Source organism: Linepithema humile, chromosome 7 (genome assembly GCF_040581485.1).
Source record: "Linepithema humile isolate Giens D197 chromosome 7, Lhum_UNIL_v1.0, whole genome shotgun sequence".
NCBI classification, from domain to species: domain Eukaryota; kingdom Metazoa; phylum Arthropoda; class Insecta; order Hymenoptera; family Formicidae; genus Linepithema; species Linepithema humile.
The window spans coordinates 151225-172750 of NC_090134.1; the positions used below are offsets into that span (position 1 = coordinate 151225).

Below are 21526 nucleotides of genomic sequence, written 5' to 3' on the forward strand. Positions count from 1 at the left end.
GAAAAACTGGTCACAATTTTAATATTTTTAATTTGGTGTAGAAGGACGTTATTTAGAAATGCTTGCATTTGTAGTAAATAAACCTTGACGGTGAATGCATATCTTTACCATTGCCGTTCTTATATCATAGTTGTAGTACTTATTATGATGTCATCGCTGATCTGATGCCACGGCCAAGACCTGTTGAGAACATTCATAGAACGTGCACGTTTCGAAATGCATTGGAAGAATAAAAGATGTAAAATGTAAACCGCGTTTCCACCGACATCGGGAAAATTGCAAAAATAAAAACAACGCAAAAAAACGCTTTTTATTTAATAAGATACGTCGTTCTTGCTCTCGCAGATCTATCGAGTGCATTAATAATGTCCGGTGCGTCCTTTATACGATACGCGACTTGCCGATTTCTTTTATTATTTGCGAGCATGAAGTAATATCGTACCATGTCATTAATTACATAAAAAAGAAAAAATATGCTTTCTAAATGTTACAGAAACTTAACTGTTGAATGCATACTTGGACCGTCATTAATGCAGCCGATTGTACACGAGAAACATACAAACGCGGAAACATACATTGTGCCGAGAATTAGATAATATATAATCACTAACTAAACTGAATATCCACGCTACAGCCTCTTCCCACTCTCGCCATATTTTCTCAGTTTCGAAAAAGCGACATGTAGGAAACATGTCGCATAATTTATTTTCAGACGTTTGTAATTTATTCATACGTGGCAATGTTCTCTAGCATTTACACAATATCTTTGTACCATAGTTTAGTCGTTTTTATTTATTCGCATAAATTGGTTTTTTTTATTTTCTTTTTACAACTCTTATAACTTACTTCTTTCAATTAATTTTACGCTGCATCACAATTATGTAAGACACATGCCGTTCTTTGCTGATAAATGTGATATATTAGTGATTCTTTTTTGGCGCTTGAAACTTTATTTTAATTTATCTCGTACAATATGATCACGTGGTTTGATATGACATCGCGAGATCTCCAGACTCTTAATCTTTAAATGTCAATTCGGAGCACTGATAATCTTACATATAAACGGTTAAAAAATTTATTAATAGACTCAGATAACTTTTATAAAAGAGCATAAAGATATAGTAAAACGATAAAAAAAGATATAGTAATATTTCATAAATATACGAATACTGTTTCAATAGATCGCAACAGAGGTTTGTGTTTCAATTAAACAGACAATGTTTAATTTTGTCTTTGTGAAATGTCAAGAAAAAAACGTGTCAAGTGAATTGCAGACTTTTTTTCGCCATGCAAAACTTTATATAAGATAATAACTGCAATCGAGATTAAGGGGAAAGTTAATTTACTTACTCTGCGTTATTTTTAACAATTAATTCTTACGTTGATTATCAGTTTTGATTTGATTAAATCGAGCACCGATGTAAATAAAAAATTAGATAATCGACTTTGTGCACCAGCATTACGTCAAGTCAGATCTATATATAGTAGGTAATTCCTTTTTCGATAAATAATACAGACAGGAATTAAGTTATCGAACGAAATAATCGGACTTTACGTTATGTAATTTACGAAACTTTGAACCGACGGGCGGTCCTTTGAATTTTCATTCCTCCGCGCGCGGCGCGTAGCCGCCCGCAAATCCAAATGTCACCACACGCCGGCAAATCACTGCCACTGAATTAGCATAATCTCCTCGTCTGCATGTACATACTAGTTGTGCTCCCGTACGCACTAATTCCTAGTCAAGTATTTCCGTTACAACTAAAGCCGTCGGGGATTTGACGTTTTACTTTGTCGCACATTATATTATAAATGCACAATTATAAGTCACTGCGCAAAAAAAAATATCCTAAATAATATATTTGTATGCGAAGAATTATAATAACACGTGCGTAACGCATTCTCTACATAATTCCACGTGCATCAATATTTTCAGTTTATGGCATGCCGCTACTTGTTGCTATTCCTGACAGACGACTGATGGATTGGCATATATTATTGCTTATGCATACAGCACGAGGCATGCATGGCTAAATTGATTCTTCTAAGCTTTATCGACTTGTTGACGAAGAAGAACCTGCGTTAAACTTGCAGTCGTTATGCATTGAAAAATGAGCTAACCGATAAAGTAAAAGAACAAAATATTGTTTTTCTCCGACAAATGCAAATCCGTCTTCTAACATTTTCAAATTGACTGCTAAATTATAGAGAAATTTTCAGCGCGCGCTCGTGTAACTGCAGCGCGAGAGAAAGAGAGAAAGAGAAAGATTTAGAGATATTCTTTCTAAAGTTTTTTTTTCTACATTTTTAACCATTTCAAGAGACTGAGGACAAGAAAATATGTCAGAACCGCATAACGGTTCATGATCGACGCGGCGGCGCTCACAAGTTCTTTTTTTTTCTTCCTTCGTCCTTTCATAATTCTTCCCTCCTTCACGCGGCATTACGCGAATATCACGCGTCGAGGCTAACTTATGTGATACTTGACACAGAGCTACCGGCGCGAGTAACGAGCCACCTGGAACGAGACTAACGAGCATCTCACATTTCGTATGATGTATCTCGCGGTGCTAACGTAGTGAGTGATACGTCCACGCCGCGATGACTCATCATAGTTTTTCAGTACCACGCGCTATGGGGGATTTCAGGCGAAAGAAGACTCACGTCGCCTAATCTCAGTTATTAAAGCTGTCAGGTGTAATTCGCTGTGCGACGTAAAACCATACTGACGCGTATCTGCGATTGCGTATCAGCGGATTAATGCACTTATTGTTAGATTATATAACGACGACGAATGAACGAGAAACATCGAAGTGCGATTAATCTTACATCGTTTTTTGCATGCTGTTAATTTTTCTCACGTATTTCATTGATTCATGTAATGGAAATATATATACGTAAACGAGAGATTTAGACGTAAAACGTGCTAACTCAACGGTTGCTATCGGAATTTGTTGTGGTATGTTTATGCCACGCGAACTGCTTGCTAATTAGGCGGAAAACAGACGGCTAGAAAAATATTTTTCTATTACAGTTAATATTGTCCGTAGAAATAGTTCTCTCTTTCTCTCTCTCTCTCTCTCTCTTTCTCTCTCTCTTCGCGGATCATAACGTAAGTGTTGGCAGACACCCAAAGAATAATTTTTGCAATATAATGTATCGCTGTTTGCAGTTGATTCTGTTAAATAAACTTCGCTGAGATACGTGGAGGAAAATTTAACGCGAATAATCGCGAAGCTTCTCGTCGGGTTTACATTTCGTGATTTTCTTGTTGCGCATCGACTGTCGGACCGCGCATTTCAGCTCCGACATTCACCGTTGTCTTATGCTAATCTGAACACCCGACAATTTTCGCATTACGCACTGTTCGCGCATGATATCTAAATTCTCTCTTGCACGCGCGATGTACCGCGTCCTTTATTATCCTGTCCACATCCGATCGTCAAGCATGCACCTGTCAAACATGTTGCATGTATCATGTGGCGTCGATATTGCAATATTGTTGGAAGCTTTCGAGGATTTACGAGAATTGTCCAGAAAAGAAAGATGAAAACGCAATAAAAATTTAAAGAAAATTTTTATTACAAGATTGAGTAAAAAATGCTTAAACATTTGGCTCAACATTATCATTGTAATTGTCAAGGCATTTCTAGGGACGAGATTTTGTACTTCGATTTTATATAATTTTATACACGCATCTACGTACACGGAGAAAATTTTATATCAAAAATTACTATGTACGGCATTAATCGCGGACCATGAAGCCGCGAACCGAAAATTTTTACTCTGTTTTACATGTGAAAAACATAATAAAAATTTTCATAATTTCTTCATGATTCGCGACTACTGTCGTACATAGTAATTTTTTATATAAAATTTTCTCCGTGTAGTGGAACTTTATTTTTCGTCTCTCTTCATCAACTTTCTACCGGACAGATGTTTTTATTAAAACAAAAACAAATGAAAATTGTTTGAAGCGCGATCTAGGTAGATTACAGTTTCAACTGCAAAGTTTTATTCACAGAAATTATTGCATAGTTGCATGTAATGTTAAAAAGATAACTAAATATACGTATTAAGAGTATTTTTCCAATTTCAATTTCAATTTTGTAAAGTAAAATATATATATTTTTAATTTTTATTACATTTGTATCTTTACTTTCACTTCTCGTGCGTTGAGGCGGATATTATGAAGATGAAGCAGCACCTGTTGTGAGAATTTTTGTATCTCAAGTAGGGAAGAACTAAATTCTTTTAATATTTTGCACAAACTATCGCTCGATCTTCTGATATTACACCACAATATTTGCAATAGCTTCTCATATCGTTCAATTGCTTTTGTTCTCGATGGCGGATCATCATGAGTGTCTTGTATGCTCGATAAAGTAGCTGCGTATTTATTTTCCATGCAGTATTTGCGGCTTGATCGTCAAGCAATGTTTACGGAATCGATACTCGAGCTAAGGTCGCATCGAGGACTACCACTGTTAATTATAAAGATGTACATTAGCATATTCGCGCAGGCGTTACGTATCTTCGGAATTTGAAGAAGCGTTTCACTCGGCATTTTTTCCCCTGGCGTTGCCTCTCTGTTGCCCATAAGAATCTCAATAATTTTTACGCGAAATTGCGCGTGCTACGCGTCAGACGTTATCTCGCGGTGGAGAAAGATAATTGATCGCGTCTCTCTCTCTCTCTCTCTCTCTCTCTCTCTCTCTCTCTCTCTCTCTCTCTCTCTCTCTCTCTCTCGGCAGGTGCAATTACAAAATTCGTTACTGGACTTCTTTGTACGACGGCGATAGCGATCTCGTGCGTAATGCGTGTGTGATTGACGTGACGGAAGAACGCTCGTTGAAATATCGGACCACACGTAAATATCGAATCCGCTTTGTTGTGGACCTCATTAGTCATGCTGTAATTTAATATCTATAGCAAGAAATATATATGGGATAACAATATATGTTTTATTATAGCATATTTTATATTATTTATAATGTCTACAGTAAAAAGATTATCTCACATACAGAGTAATTTTAAAATGTTTGGAGAAAAACTCTTGTACATAGATTGATGACTTGTTTCGTGTTTATTTTTCTTTAACAAAAATCAAAAGTCAAAACGTTAAATTGTTGCTGTTATTCTACGCGACGGTTTTTAACAAACAATGAAAATACTGGTAAACATTGCTATATATACAGTCCGAAACATCTGTATTTTTTATTATTATTAAAAATTAATTATTATTAAAAGTATTCAAAAAGTGATCTTAAATTAATGTTTTAGTCAATAATAGTAAGTAAATTAAGAAGAGCATTTAAATATAGAAGAAGATATTTAAGTATAATACAACACACTTTGCACAGAAAGAATGTGTAAAAGTCTAAAAATAATCGTTTTGCAAAATACATTTTACAATATTGCGATTTCCAGCTTGTTCGATTTATCAATGATATGCTTTAAATTTGCCATGATATTCATATAGAACACTTTACATCGATATTTTGCATCGATACGATTTATTTGATGGATTTTCAGCGCAAACAGGAAACATAAAAATACATTTACACTTGAAATTAAAAAATATGATTTTACCCGATAAAATTAGTAAAAGGGACTACTCATATATTGTATTAGCAAAATATTTGCGAACACTGGTTTGTGCTTATTTTCCATTTATAAAAGCACTTTTATTAATTAATCTTTATTTGGACACATAGAAACCTATACATATATAATCTCATTCAAAATTTAAATTAAAACATCATTTTTCGATACACAGATTTTTTAATTCATTTAGATTTTGTGCATTATTTAAAAGTATACTTTTGTAATAAGCATACCTATTTATATCTTTATACACAATATAATTTATAAAAATAATGGAATTACTTTTTAAAAATTTTTTGTGTGTTATTTACTAACAATTAATGATGTTTTAAACTCTGTGTTTACTTAACTGCAATCAAATACAAAATATAAAGTCTTAAAACGTCACTAATTATCAATAGATAACACATAAAAAAATTAATCTTGTTATTTTTTTAGACATACGGTGTATACCGTATATTTGTGAATTTTGGAGACAAAAATGATGTTATATATTTATATTTGAAGAACAATTTTGAATAAAAGTTGTGATATTTTTGGAAGAAACACAAATTTTCAATTAATTGCAAGATAAAAAAGATTAATGGTTTTTCTCCTAAATTTAATTTTTTAATAACTAAAATTAAATTAAATTAATCATGTTATTCGAAAACAAGGCGGCATACATCTTCAACCAAACACACAACTCTACAGTTAAAAGAGTACAAATATTCTTTGAACATCTCATGTTTCTTTATTTTTGTGTATGATACGAGTGTATGATACGATAAAGAGAAAGAGAGAGGCAGTATCGCAAGCAGGAACCGGTTGATGCGGAAACTTGGAGCGAAATCGATTCGCGATAAGACTTTTCAGATATCAATATCGTTTTTTCTTGTACTTTGACATATTGACGATATTGTAAGGTCTGCGCGATATCAATGCCGTTACCTTGTCACAATCAAATGTAGCTTGCATTTTTTTTTATGGAAGGAATTATAAGGCCAACGGAGAAAAGGATTTGCACGTATTATGTATCGACACGTAAGACATTTTTGTTCGACGCTAACTGAACACGAGTTTGCTTGTCTCTTTATTTGTTTATTTATCACAATTATTATCGCTCTAACAATTTACTCAAGTCGTTCTATCGCTCTTAGCGCTCTTGATAACTAGTTTTTCATAATTGCAATATAAGAGCGCGACACGTTCAGCGAAGTTCTTTACTTTACTCGGCTTACTTATTTTCAAACTTATACGACCGTATACGTATTTGCTTTCATCATTTATGTCACCATAAATCGACTCAATTTAAATATTTATAGCTGCCGGTTGATATTTCGGTTCAATATTGACCCAACGGCATGGCCTCGTGAATATTCGATTGCGCCATACCAACTGCAACAATCTTAAATAGCCAAGTTAATCTTGTATAGTGATCGTAGAATCTTTAGTTGAAAATATCTGGCAGTCACTTAGAATCTACTGTCGTCACAAATAGATTTTCCACACATATTTTTTAACATTACGTCACGCTTAGTGACGGACGATAAGTCGCATATACAAAAACGGATGATACGGTCGATAATACTTCATTAACATTGGAATGAAACGATAAGACACAAATAACGTGTTTTACAATGCATATTACGCTTAACTAGTGACGGGAAAGATCAACAAAATTACGGGAGTTTCTTAGGATTCTTATTTTTTGAAACTTTTTCAAATATTTTTTCTTAGATGTAATGCGTTATTTTGATTGATTTTAAATTATTTGAAAGTATAAAAAAATTTATTCCATTTTATCTCTAATTATTCATCCATTTTAGTCCACAAACAAGAACTTAGAAGACAATGTTTACAATTTGAGATCTAAGAGATCTAAGAGATCTAAGAGACTTTATATACCTTGTAAAAAGTTGTAAATGTGATGTTTTCTTGCATATGATTTCTTACACATTGCGACGCAGCGCGAAGCTATGCCGGTCGGAGAATCGCTTATCTCAAGAGAAATACAACGACGCGTGGAATATCGATGTACGTTCCGTGAATATTTGCGTCATAGCGCGGTAGTGTATGACAAAGGTAGCATTAGTTTATCGAATTATCCGATAGACAAGTAATCTGCGATTTTCGAGATTATACACGTTGTGACTAGAAAAATAATTATATTGCCCATCCGAGTACAGTATTTACGTCAGATCGCCGCCATGTACACCATCGACGGGAATTTCCTTTTTATGTTCGCCGGTCATATCGTGTCACCGCGGTGGAGAATATAAGGCTTGTTCTACATGGCGCACGTTAGCACGTTGCATCGCGCTATTTACGACCTTATATTTGCGGATTTATTACATTAGCCTGGCCCAGAGACCATAGAATGAAAAATACACTCGATACCGTGCCATAAAATGCAATATCGTATAGTAGGACGCAACAGAGGTATCTAAAAACTACATAAATTCGATCGATAATGATCGGCAATCAAGACAAATTTTAGATTTTATTCTTTTTCCGATGAAAACAATAGAGAAAAAAATTCGTTGAAAAATTTATTTGCGCGTGTGAATGTCTAAAACAATTCTATTATCTTAGAATTAATAGAGTTTAGTTTACGATCCATGAATAAAAGATCGCTTTGATGATAAATGACTTTATTTATTTCATCAGTTAGGAGTTATGTAATCCGCTAGCACACGCTGTAATTATTTTGAGTGCTATTGCGCGAGAATGCATAATCATGTCGGATTGACGTACGATAGAAAAACATATCCTTGCGATATTCCGCGAAATAAGCGCTATTCGCGGTATTTTTATGTCGATTTCGGGTCACACCTGCCAAAACGAATTCCGTTGGGTGACAATTTTAACTGGAAAGTGAAAAATACTTCTTCGAGGTGAGCGAGTCCGACATAGATTAGATAAAACTGGTTGCGTGTACAGAAATCTATCCGATATCGCGCAACCAAAAAAGTTTGCGGATCTTCCTCTTCTTTCTGTTTGTAGGTCGCGCGCCCTGGATAAGAAAACGCGAAAGTAGGCCGAAAGGATTTCGCGATACCGCCATCGCATATTTGTTTCAGTCGATTTTTACGCGAGGATTCGCTTGATATTTGTGCCGTTGTCGGATCGTCAGTTCGCCATTCGGATTTCGAGATAAGGCTAAATGTATAAAGTCACTTTTTCCCAGTGATGGTTATTCGCGTACATATATTGCGAATAGATATACTTACTATACGTGCGTTGCTGCTTCAATCTGATAGTTTAGACGTCATAACTGTAGTGTTCACATATCTTATCAATTAGAGCTTGCAATATCTTTCTTCGCAAACAACGCTCCGTACAAGTACTAATGTTTATCAACATAAAGCTCGATGCTCTTCGAAAATGTTGAAACTTGGGTCTGTCCGCTTTTATTCTATAGTTAGGGGAAAAAAGCTCAATTCGCGAAAGCATTGAGGATCCACACAGTTGGTCCATAGTCGAGCGGCACAAAAGGCCGAGAGAGATATCGGAGAAATATCTGGACGGCTGCGTAAAAAGAAAACAAACGATAACCCTGAATCGCTGTCCGACTGTCGGAGAATAGTAATCACGGCGATTGGCGAGCTGCATAATGACCGTCGTGGTTCACTGTGGTCTACGTTGCGACTTTCACGTAGACCCTCGTCATATGTCGGCGTGTAGATTGCGTGCGGTATTTGAGGAAATCTCTTGAGAAAACGGGTGGTCCTGTGAACCGCGTACTGTAATGCAACAACATAATAATCGTAAAATTTATCTACTGTTAAACATTGTGTGTACACTTGAATGCGACTAGATAGAGCACTTTCGCCCTAGATTAAACAAATTTCATTATGCGGCGGCCGCACGTACATCGAGAAATTTCGAGAAATTCCACGTCGGAACTGGGTCGCGTGCGGGAAGGTATCATGTTTTGACAACGAAGAGCCACGAGAGTAATCCTTTGGTGGTGAACGCGCTGAGTGCAAGGATTTCGAGCAAAGCACGTCTTGATACAAGATTTCACGAGGAAAGAGATGTCTAGGTCAACAAAGATCCAAATTTCGACATACAAATATAGACTTTCTTATAAACGTCATACGAGATATTCAGTATAGTTCTATTTGTAATAAATAAATAATTATTATTTACCATACAAAAAATTGGTAAACTTATTTACAATTTGCAATTGATGAACTTATTGTGTGAAGATATTAGTTCTTCATGCAAATATAGAAAAATTAATTTGCTGGATATATCATATATATCCAGCAAATTTTAATAAATTTATTTAGTAGGAAATTGTATGCAGTTATTTAGTAGAATATATTATAGATGCATAAATTTATATATTTGAAAAATATATGCATAGGTGATATTACTGAACAACGTTTATGGACTTACCGTTCGATGCTACTGCTTTTTTTCTCAATTGATAAACCATGAAGAACGATATGATCATTCCGGATTTTTCGTAGAATGCTTATCGAGTCTCCTTTCGTACCGCTATCTGTGTTTTCTTTTTATAACTGGAATTACGTAATCGCACATCTGTTTTTCGAGATATGAAAAATAATACGGCCGATACTGTCATTTGATACATACTTGTGTATCTGCAAACTATGGATTAGAATACGTTTCGTATACGAATTTCATTATGGAATAAATAAGTTACACTGTAGCGCCAGCTACTCTAAAATGGAAATACATACTTTATCATCTACTTTATGTGTTATCTACTATGACTGGATAAGCTAAGAAAAATCATGTCACAATTGACGTATTGCGAAAATAAAAATTATTGCCATTAAAAATGTAGATTATTACTATATATTTGCGACAAGAAAAAGACATGGGAGCAAGATCATTTTTTTTTGTGGGAAAAACTCACTTTGTAAAGTTCACGTAAAGCATCAAGATGCGTGTGTGTGTGTGTACATAGCTCAATGGATTTTATATTGTAATTCTAATTATAAAGCAGAGATTGGTAAGCGTTCTATAAAAAAACGCTGGAATGCTTGATTTCAGGCTTTTTTCTAATAGAAAAATATAATAAAATGTAGTTTGATTGTACTAATTACAAAGATAAAAAATATATACAACATAATAACGTATGAAATAAAGTTGTATATAATGTGTCTTTATCAAATTGCTGTTTCAAAAAGTATAATTAATGTAATGAGAATATTCTACGTTTAATATATACATTATCCTTGCCTTATGTGTATTTCCAAATTCTTTTGTTTTAATATATGCATTCTGATAATAATTTATATAAATATTTCACATAAACGAACACAAATGTTTCTAACGAAATTATACGAAAGTAGCAATTATTGTAATTTTTATTGAATTACACGTTGATGGGTATAAATATTCACTTTTTGTCGTTAAAAACATTACAGTAATTTCTTAGCCGTTTACAAGAAAAGTATGTGACTGTATTTACATTAGTTCAATTACAATGATTACACTTACATTAGAAATACGTGCTATTTATCTATATTACATATATATATATATATAGTCGCACCGATATAATAAATCGCAAATTATCAAAAGGTTAAACACCACAATGGCAGTGTGTCATAATTATTACATACGCGAAGACGGTTCGAAGCGTCATTAACAATCGTACATCTCGTAAATTGTTAAATCGAAACTACAGTAAAAGAAGGCAGTACGTAAATCGTAAATCAACTAATATAAACTTCACTCACGGCATATTTTTTATACAGTTTATACAGATCTAAATTCCGCAAACTTTCCGAACGGTATTGAATGCGTTCGTGGAGCTGACGAAGAGAAAGCTTTATTACGATTTTGCGATCAGCGTTCGAAGTTTTGGTTTTGGTTCTTTCGACATTTTTTCCTTATAGATCAATGAGGATCAGTACTATCGCAACAGTAAGAACATCGACTTATCTGGGCAGTTAATCTAATTCGGACTCGCTTCGGACGTGTTTTGCTCTTACTTACACTAGGTATACATCAGTTGAATACATAGTGTGTATTGTATTGTACACGAATCGTATAAAACACGAATAAGTATAATTGTGCAGTACAATTCCGATGGCCGGGCGTCACGAATTTTTCTGTCGTTACTTACCTTTAGTTGCTTTTTCAGTATTGCAATAAAATATTGTACATCAAATTTAAATTGATGAGCTTATATTCCGAAATCGCCTTAAATTCTTCTTAATAAGTAAAAAGAAAAGGATAGAGAATATTTGCAGCTACATATAAAGCTACATGGGAAAACCAATAGGTATAAAATTTCCACTCTCTAAACACACGAATGCAAAATGATTTGGAAATAAGCTCTTCATTTACAAAATATTTTTTTACAGTTTTGTTTTCGATTTTACCGGTGTATTCAATTTGACTGCTGCACGTATTTGGCACGATAATTGATTTTTCTTGATTATCACGCGATCGCACTTATCGCGCGATTATATATTTACAAAATTCGGAATGCTGGTCGGACAAAGAACCCCGTTTTTTACTCTACGTGGAAAGAATATTATATTACATCGTCTTTGTTCACCGTATAACGGTGTTGGTCAAGCGACTGAACTAACCCTTAGCTTTTTTTTTACAAGTACATGTACAATATTTACAGAAATTCGACAAAAGGAACACAATGCTATAATCGCCCGCAAGCACAGTAGACGGTTCGAATAGTAAGATGTAAATTACCGATCATCGGTTACTCCGTTGATTTGGGTTGCGTTGATTTGAGTTGCGTTCACTACGAATTATTTTACGGAGACGATGCAATTGCAATTATTTATCAGTAACATTTAAGATTGCTACATCGGACTGCCATTGATATTGTAAGAAAAACAACGTCTTAAATATCATTAATAAAATTGTCAAAACTTCCCTAATATTCAATATATTTAAAAATCGTGAGTTTGTAAAAATTTCTATAAACTTAAAGATAATTATGTAAGATGTAAGAAAATATAGGTGAAAGACGATACATCATAAATTAGTCAATGTGTACGGAGAAAATTTTATATAAAAAATTACTGTGTACGGCAGTAGCCGCGGAGCGAACATTTTTACCGTGTGTTTCAAATGTGAAAAACACAGTGAAAATTTCTACAATGGTCCGCGGTTACTGCCGTACTTTTGGTATAAAATTTTCTCCGTGTGGATTAAATCAAATATACAAAATATAGACAACGAAATTAAAGGTGAAAGACGAAAAAGAACAACGAAAGTGGAAATATGTAAATCATATCTTTATTGCGATAAAAAGTTAAAAAAGAAATAAAAAAGGAATTATATGCGGTATTCGCAAAAACGGCATTGCACCAAAAGTATGCACTTTTTTAAAGACATTTATGAAATTACAAAGATATGAGATGAGAAATCGTGCGCAGAAGGAATCGCCAATTCGTTGAAATATCAATCTAATAGGCGTCCGCGCGACTGCATTTATTTGCAGAATTATAAAAATTCGACGCGAGGCATGGCAAACTATCTTGAATCGATTCTTGCACACGAAGGACGGTTGACGCGCGTAGATCTCCTTGCGTACAACTAAATTAAATCGCTGTATCAAATTGGCTCGATTTCACAGTAATATTTGATACCTTATGAATCTAAGCAACTGACGAGCATGTGACGTGATGAAATAGAGAGAAGCGCGATGATCCGCTGCTTGAGTAAACTTAAGGAGACACGGGAAATGACGAAGCAATCTCGAAACGTATAAAACGTATAAAACGAGTTAACTCGAGCGAACTAACTTAATGCTTAACACACTATATATAGTATACCTTCGAAATCGAACTGGTTTAATTTGTGTCACGTGATCACGTATATTCTTTGGCGAGATTGCTTGTTGCGGTTATCTCGATGAGGATATCGGATCAGGTTGACAAGGCAAAAAATTAATAGGACGATGTTACGGGCCGGGAATGTCGGGTTTAGCAAATTGTTTCGACGATTTTGTACTAGACATTACATAGACGTATCACATCTAGTCGCCTGTGAATGAAATATAGAAACCATGACGCTTCGCTTATATGTATCACACATATCGTTACATACATTGGAATGCATTCTTTCTAGAAAAGTAATTTTTATTTCGCCAGGGGAGATGTGATCGCGAATTTTTTCTATATTTCAATCTTGATAAAATAGATTACTGTAGGTTCGTATGTACACAGCTGTCGCACACACTCGCCGCCACTTGTGCCACCCTCATAGAACACATGAGAGAGACACATAGAGACACAACATTAAAAACAACTATCTACAAAGAGGGTATTATTCGCCTTAAATAGCACAGCCTTTGCTAAACCCGCCTCCGCATTCGCGTTAGTGTGGCTCGTGACAAATTACAATCGTCGGTTGTAACTTAACTTAACTCTCCTTTATACGGAGAAACCAAGTATGACTAATCACGGATCAACGTCGTGAACTCGTGATAGAGATGTTCTTCGAATGAATCGACAATAAATTCGGACAGCGAGCTTTGTATGTAAAATAACAATAGTGCTCCTTCCACGAATATCTCGTTAATTGCATCAATATATTCGGCTATCTACCGTAACGTGGCGAAATTTACACGAAATTCCGTAGAAACGTCTCAAGAGAAGGATATCTGTGTGACGTATTTCGCATTCATGCTCGAACCAACTCGATGCCGCTTAGCAACAGGTTATATCATGCAATCGATTGGCACTAGATCGACCAGGGAAACTGTATTTGCGGTTTGCGGCATTTAAGAATGCTTTTTCACGTAATAGATGCATCTCTTTAAATGTGAACTTAAAAATTGAAAAATTGCACCGATTGCATCGTAAATTTTTCATCATAAATAAGCGTTATCGTGAAAATCGGCATTTTTTAACGAATAACGCCGGTTAATTTTACACACGGACCAGCCGCGCGCAAAAAAGATCCCTTATGATCTAACTGCAAATTTTTGTCAGAAATGTCACTTTTCGTTCACAATAGCGAAATAAATTTGTCCGAAGATTCGGAAAAGCCTCGCGTTATTTTCTCAGCCGTAAACTTCTACTCCGCAAACTTCCGCTCCGATATTGTTAAGTTCGAGCATAAATAAATACGTAGAACCGTCGCGTTTCCCAGCACACAGGATTTATAAATATTAACAGTCCAAGAGTTAGTGCACTCCATCCTCGTATCTACTCGCACAATATAACGCATGTAAATATCCCATGTAATTTAACGCGCGATATAAAGTACGTTCCGTTGACATTTACCATCGATCCTTCAATAGCACGTGTCCACGATACTATTTTGTGAATTATTCCAAATTAATTGCTCAAATGGTTGCTGTAGTTTATAACTGCGAGTCTTTAATTAATTTCTCCCAACAACCCAACAAAATTGCGTCAACTCCAACTAAATAAAGAATCCAGTTAAATTAATCTCGCGCAATTTTTTACAAGTGTTAAAAAAACTTGAACGCAACCTTAAGTTTTTTGAAGTTAGTTATATTTTAAAAACCTAATGAAATGAGGTATTATACGTTAGATCGAAATTCGTGAACTCTCGTTCTCACCCTCGGTTATTCTAGCAATGTAGGTACAATTACAAGGGTAGATCGAAACACTCTCGAAGGGTCGAAGGAGGCTTTCGACGTGCCTTTCGGTAAATGAGTGCGGTAAACACACGGTGTATGACGGACACCTGGTCCGTTGATGGAGGGATGGAATGTGCGGGGGTGTGTTCAACGGGAGATCAATATGCCCGAAGTGGCACGATGGATCCATAACCATCGTTTTAACGGAGCAATTGGAGCAAAAGAAATTATTGTATACTTCTCGTGCGTGTGTGTGTGTGTACATGTGCATGTGTGTTTCGTGTGTCCCGCGTGTTGAGTAGGTTGTGTGTATTGTATGGCTGCCGCTTCTTGTCACGGCGGAGAGTTGTTCGTTCACTTGTGCGGTGAAGTCGACTTTTCTCGTTCACCGCGCCCCCACGACGACGTCACGTCGATCGACCTTAATGGCTCAACACATTGTAGCTCGCGAACCCGGCGAGGGCGTTCGCCCGTCTTTTCCTACCTAAACGCGCGAAACGTATCGACTTTTCCCGTCTCGAGACTCCGCAGTCGACCGTGTCCTTCGAATCTTGCCACGGTCGAGCGGTCCTTGCGAACCCTCAGGAGCCATTGCATTCATCGGTTAACTTCGCTAGGTTATTTTTTGTATTTATTTTTTCTTATCTTTATGTATATTTATCGTTCGTACGATTGAGTCCAAATGGAAAATATTGCATCAATGATTGATAATTCAATAATTTTTAGCGTGATCACAGTCCTAAGAGGACTGTTAACCGTAACTAACTTAAATTGGATCAACTAACTTTGATTGACAAATTCCTGTAGTCCCTCTGTAGCTTGTTACACGTAAAAAATGAAGTTTAATTAAGCGTGATTAGCGATGATAACTGATACCGATGTAATCGGCCCCGAGGCACCTCGAGAGAGATCGAATTGCGAGTACCAGGCACCGGATGAGATTCCATTGTTTGTTCTAAGAGTATCGATTCTCCATGGAATCGAGTCTCCCGTTTTGAGTATCACTTGTGATTGCTTGTTGACTCGTCGGGAGTTGAGAAACACCGGATATTCCAGAACAATTTGTTCTATGGTTTGAGAACATCCACTTTGCACAATCAAATAACTTAATCAAGTCTGCTACACCGTTGTCGGTCAACATTTGTAGTTAGTTAGAATTATATGTTATGTTTATCACATAGAAATGTAATTATTAAAAAATATATAGCAAAAAATATATTATTCTTGTACAAAAGATTGTACAAGCACATTTGGAAAAATTCTTTTAAATTTGAAACATTTTTGCAAACCTGAGAAAGTAAGCTATTTCACATAATTTAAAAAAAAATTGAGTCTTGATGTCCCAATTTGTATAAAATTTGAAGCAGTGCCTGTGTCTCGAAATTCTTGACAGAGATATTTCGGCGCGTGATTCCTTGCAACGAAGCAAATACGTTTCGCAGATAGCAATGTCGAGATGTCGACATCGAGACGTTTCGCTCTGGTGATGAAGACTAACGTTACATCGGACGTTCCATGAACAATATATTGCAATGCACTCGTCGAAAAACCGCGCTGCGCTGGGCGCTTGTGTGTCACGACGACCAGCGTCCCCTCCTCGATTGTCTAGTAGCGAGAGAAATTGATCTCCATTAATAGAAATAAATAAAAATGCCCAGAATAAAATTTATTTAAATATCACATTATAATCGGATTAAAAATTTAAATTTAAAATTTTGAAGGTTATTATTTTAAATCCAATTTGAATGAAATATATCACCAGATTAAATGCGAAATTAATAAAATATAAAATTTTATTTCCTACGATTGAATTATATTAAAAGAAAAGATTCATTTTTATTATGCTTTGTCATTATAATTACCTTTGAAGATTATTATTTACGATAAGAAATTGATTTATGTTTCGAATAAGAGCAACATTAATTGATGCGCGACGGATAGGAATAAATTTCGAGGGGAATCAATTTCTCTCATTGTCTGACATATCAGGCGTTAATCGATTGGACGGTACCGGAGGAGTAGATCGTTGTAATTGCGAAGTTTCTCGGATATTTACAAGTACGGAAGATTTGAACGGTGCAAACGTAGCGTTATCGGAGGATCGGAAGATAACGCCTCGGCATCCAGTCGTGCGATGTTGCCTCGATCGAGTCGTGAAAATTCTTCCAAGACCTCCGTCCTTTCTTCTCGTTCAAGGAAGATCCAATTGGTCCGCTCGCCGTAGCTCCGAATCCGCGTCGAGACCTTGTAATTCGATCAACGTAGCCGGTTAGCATCTATAAAGACAAGATGCTAGACTGCCGTGGGGGCACGCGATTGTCAATGCCACTTCGCCTTTTGCGCGAATATATCCGCGCGCAAGTTCTGCGCGAAGCAGATCCCCAGAATCTGAAAACAGTGGGAGAACTCTCTTCACTACTTTGCTGCGAATCACTTACGAGAATTGAGAGGAAAATTATTCTGAGCATTTTCACAGAATATCTCATTGTTTCGAAATTTTATATTCAATTTAATTTTTTTTTTTTTTTTTTTTTTATATTAAAAGAAGATATTTATTTTCAATAATATTTTATGAAATATTATATTTTAATTTTGCAGAATATAATTAAAACATTTTAGTTATTTATTTAATTTTTGTTGAAATGATATATTTAAATTAATTTAATGTTTTAAATAATTGATGATGTGTATTTATATTAATGAAAATGGACATTGTCTATGAAAATGCTAAAAGAATAATATCTACAGTGTAAAAATTTATACAAGTAGAAATTTTAAAAGAATCGATGCATTTTTAAATTGCAAAGAAGTTGTTTATCCTATTCTTAAATTTGTACCATAGTATTCCTACTTGTTACTTCTGCCTGTATATAATTAATATACATGACGTATACATTTATAATTTTGAATAATTAGACATACATACATACATACATACAACATATATACATATATAGATAATTAGATGTTTAAATAATTAGATCGTACATCACAATGAGATGCAATTAATGTAATCTATCGTAATATAGATAACAAATAATATCAACATGCTTTACTTGACAATTTATTCGACGAATAAACGAGAAATTTACGTCATAAATAAGTATTAATTTAAAATTTTAATAAAGTTTTTAGACTCAATACATTACAGACAAAAACGTACTTGCATTGTCTAGCTATGTATCCACTTTATGTCTTCTCGCGTGCGCGCGGACGCGTGTGTAACGTTATAAACGAAATAAGTAACAGTCAATAAGTAGGTAAAGTCTCACCTTATTTCCTTTAGGGCATGCAATGACTCTGCATATAATATTTTCGCAGCAATTCGCATCGACGAATATATTACGAGAAACGTGCTAAAATTTCATTTCAACTCTTTGAATCAATGACGGTTCAATTCGAATGGCGTAGAACACATCTGAATCGCAAATTGAAAATTAAGCAAGTTGTGCTCGGATTTAAGTTTTCTATTATAAATCAAATTAAGAAAATTTTAACCACTGGATGCTGCAGAAAAAAAAATGAAATTAAGATACTTAAACGCGTTGAAATGAAATATTCCGCGTTGAAATGAAAAATGTTTAATAAAGAACTTTAAGGATTTTGCAAGTATTATCATTATCTAGTTAAATCGATCACGACTTGAAAGTGTTGATTGCGAAAACAGATGAATGAATTTCCACTCGTACTCGTTGAAATTTTGCCGATGCGTGTCGTGAAAGAGAGATTGTACTAATGCATTTTATATCGTCAATATGTACCTGAGCGAATGCTGTACCAACTGCACCGCTGGCAATCGCGAGGAGATTTCGTTCCATCCACTCCTCGCCGGCCTGTATGCAACCTTTTTCGTAAATCACTTTGGCGACCTCATAGTTCTGAAAAAAGAAAGGAAATGGCTACTTCGCTTACCGTCGGCTGTCCGGTACGCTACAATTACAGTTGTTAGTCCAGGACAATTCGTCGGTGACGGCATTAGTTCCGTGAAGGTTTCCGTGGAGAAAGTGAAAGGATAACTGCATCGTTCTTTATGTAACTCCAACTGTTTTTACCGCCAATCGCGTCAATCGGTTGCTATTTTAACGCGCGCGTGTCGCAACTGTTTCAAACGTTGGTCGCGACGCGCGTTTCGTCATTTGTACGAAATGTTGAGGCAATAGCGAGCGGTGGATTTAACATAGCTAACAATTAGCGAGTCTCTTCATTCTCTATTAATACACGCTCCTTTAGTATCAATCCATCGTAATGAAAGATTTATTTATTCATCACGAGCGAATAGTAACGTGGATAAGTTTCGAAAGATTACGATGCGCTCGGATTGCCTCGCAACGAATGCAAAGGCCTGCGACGAGCGCTTTTGGACGAGATAAAATCTACGATGTCTAGCTCTTATAGTCGCGTCGAGTCCGGACGAGAACTTGCGAGAAAACGCTGAAAAGGTCAAACCGTCCTCGCTTTTACATCCCGCCGGCACGGCCTCGGTCTCCGCTCTACTAAGTGAAAACTCAATAAGGTACTTGGTCCGGTCGGCGTTTCCTCTCCGTTTTCCACGAGTCTGTCGCGCGAGCTATATCACCCGGAGGGAACTCGACTAGAACGAGCGGAAGAACGGTTCGTATGTTACGAGAGTGACGTTCTTAAAGAAGCGGTGTCTCTCTGCCGCCTCTCGGCCGCGAGTCGGACAATAAATTCCGCCGCTTAAATCTCCGAGCGAGTCTCCGACCGGTAACTTTAATTTCCAGTCATATAAAGGCAGCGACTTAATTTATTAAGGCGCCGGGATGGGCGGGAGTATGCCGGAGGGACGCAGATCGAGCGGGGATCGTAAAATGGATCCAAAGGAGGAGGAGAAGACGAGAAGGAGGATTCCGACCGGCGGAAACGAGGAGGTGTGGGAGGGTACGTACGTGCTCGAGAAAATATATATACGGGTACGGTGGCGCGCGCGGAAGATGGAAGAGGGAGGGAGGACACGTATGGAGCATTTACGCGGCCAGGGGGGAGGGGTAGGAAAGAGAGAGAGAGAGAGAGAGTCTAAGTAACAAACTCACTCACTGTTACGCCGTGCCTTGCGCGTTTACCCTCGAAGGAACCGGCGGAGTAACTACGCGAGGCTTTCAACCCGCTACTTCATTTACACCTTATCCCTTCGCGACCCAACTTTTCCGACCCTCCCTCCCCCCCGCCCCTCTCTCTTCCCCTCCCGCCTGCCTCCTTAATGTCGCGATACGCGGCGATACTGTGCGACTCCGTCATTAGCAGGGCGTTAGATGCCCTAATTACTTAAGAGTTTTCGTTCCTCCCTTCCCGCGCGGAAACTGCTAATTTATTCCGGCTCTTCGACGTCGCGCGCGTCAAAACGGTCGACGATGCGCGTGATGACAGCGGCGAGATTGAGGGGGGAGAAAGGACTCGGGGTGGAAAATAGACGACGAAGGGTTTGGTGTGTGCGCAACGTGACTTTGGTTAAGCGCAGTTAATTGAGGCTCTTGGCGGGGCGTGAGCTACGAGTGGTGAAAAATTCTCTGCGCGCGACGCGAGGAAGGATTAACTTGACTCGGTGGAAAAAATTTCCCCGAAACGTGCCACTTTCTATTCATTTTCATCGTTCGTTCAACTACCTGCTATAGTTCTCACGTCTCGAGACGATCCTCTTCCGAAGGGGATTCTTTTTTTTCGCGAGGGGCCATATTGTAGAATGGCGATGGCAGCCTCCCTATTTTAGCGCACTATAATCTGCCGCATTAGCATAGATAACATCGCAATTCTAATACGGTACAATCACGCGCACTAGCATAGATAAGCGCGCGATTATAGCGCAGCGTAATCCCAGGCTCTAGCGTACTGGTATAATCTCGCGATTTTAGCGTAATATGATCCCGCGCCCTGGCTGCCCTGGCAGCCCTGGCAGCCCTGGCAGGCCGGTCTCGTAATTCTGACGTTACGTAATTGCGCGATGTTACTGTACGGCTTGATACGCTTTACTCGATAATATTCCTCGAAAGAATCAACATCAATCTGGGAGCACGTGTTAATGAGAGCTAATGGGAGACTAATTCGGTCGGTCGGTCATGCATAAAGTTACTGCATGCTTGAAATTTATGTATGCATTCCAACGCAAATTGTGGAGCGTACACGTAAATTTCGAGTTTAGTAACTTTACGCAAGCGCGAATTAAGCTCTTATTAATCCTATTACCTAACGTACGCTGATTAAATAGCCGAGAGCCTTCAACCAAGACTTTATAAAGCTAGGATATATAATTTCGTTCTGATTTATTTGATTATTATGTGAAAAACTCGCATCTCAAACTCGCGGGTTTACATTGCGTGCATTGCGGATGAATTCTTATTCTTGCTGAATCAATTT

At 36.8% G+C, this 21526-nt stretch overlaps 1 protein-coding gene and 1 long non-coding RNA gene across 4 annotated transcripts in view; one reads left to right on the forward strand and one right to left on the reverse strand.

Moving 5' to 3' along the window:
• Positions 1–21526, forward strand: part of LOC137001157 (uncharacterized) — a 113030-nt gene that overhangs the window by 8815 nt on the left and 82689 nt on the right. The window lies entirely within an intron of this gene.
• The window catches only part of Tsp26A (Tetraspanin 26A), a 106493-nt gene continuing 95885 nt past the window's right edge, over positions 10919–21526 (reverse strand). For 2 of the 3 annotated variants that reach the window (XM_012377939.2, XM_012377936.2), the window contains 2 exons: positions 18919–19035; positions 10919–17545 (listed from right to left, as the gene is read on the reverse strand). In XM_012377939.2, coding sequence (XP_012233362.1) covers positions 17477–17545; positions 18919–19035 — 186 coding nt within the window. In that variant the 3' untranslated portion in view covers positions 10919–17476. The remainder of the gene's footprint in view (positions 17546–18918; positions 19036–21526) is intronic. The other variant, XM_012377938.2, reaches the window with a different exon arrangement.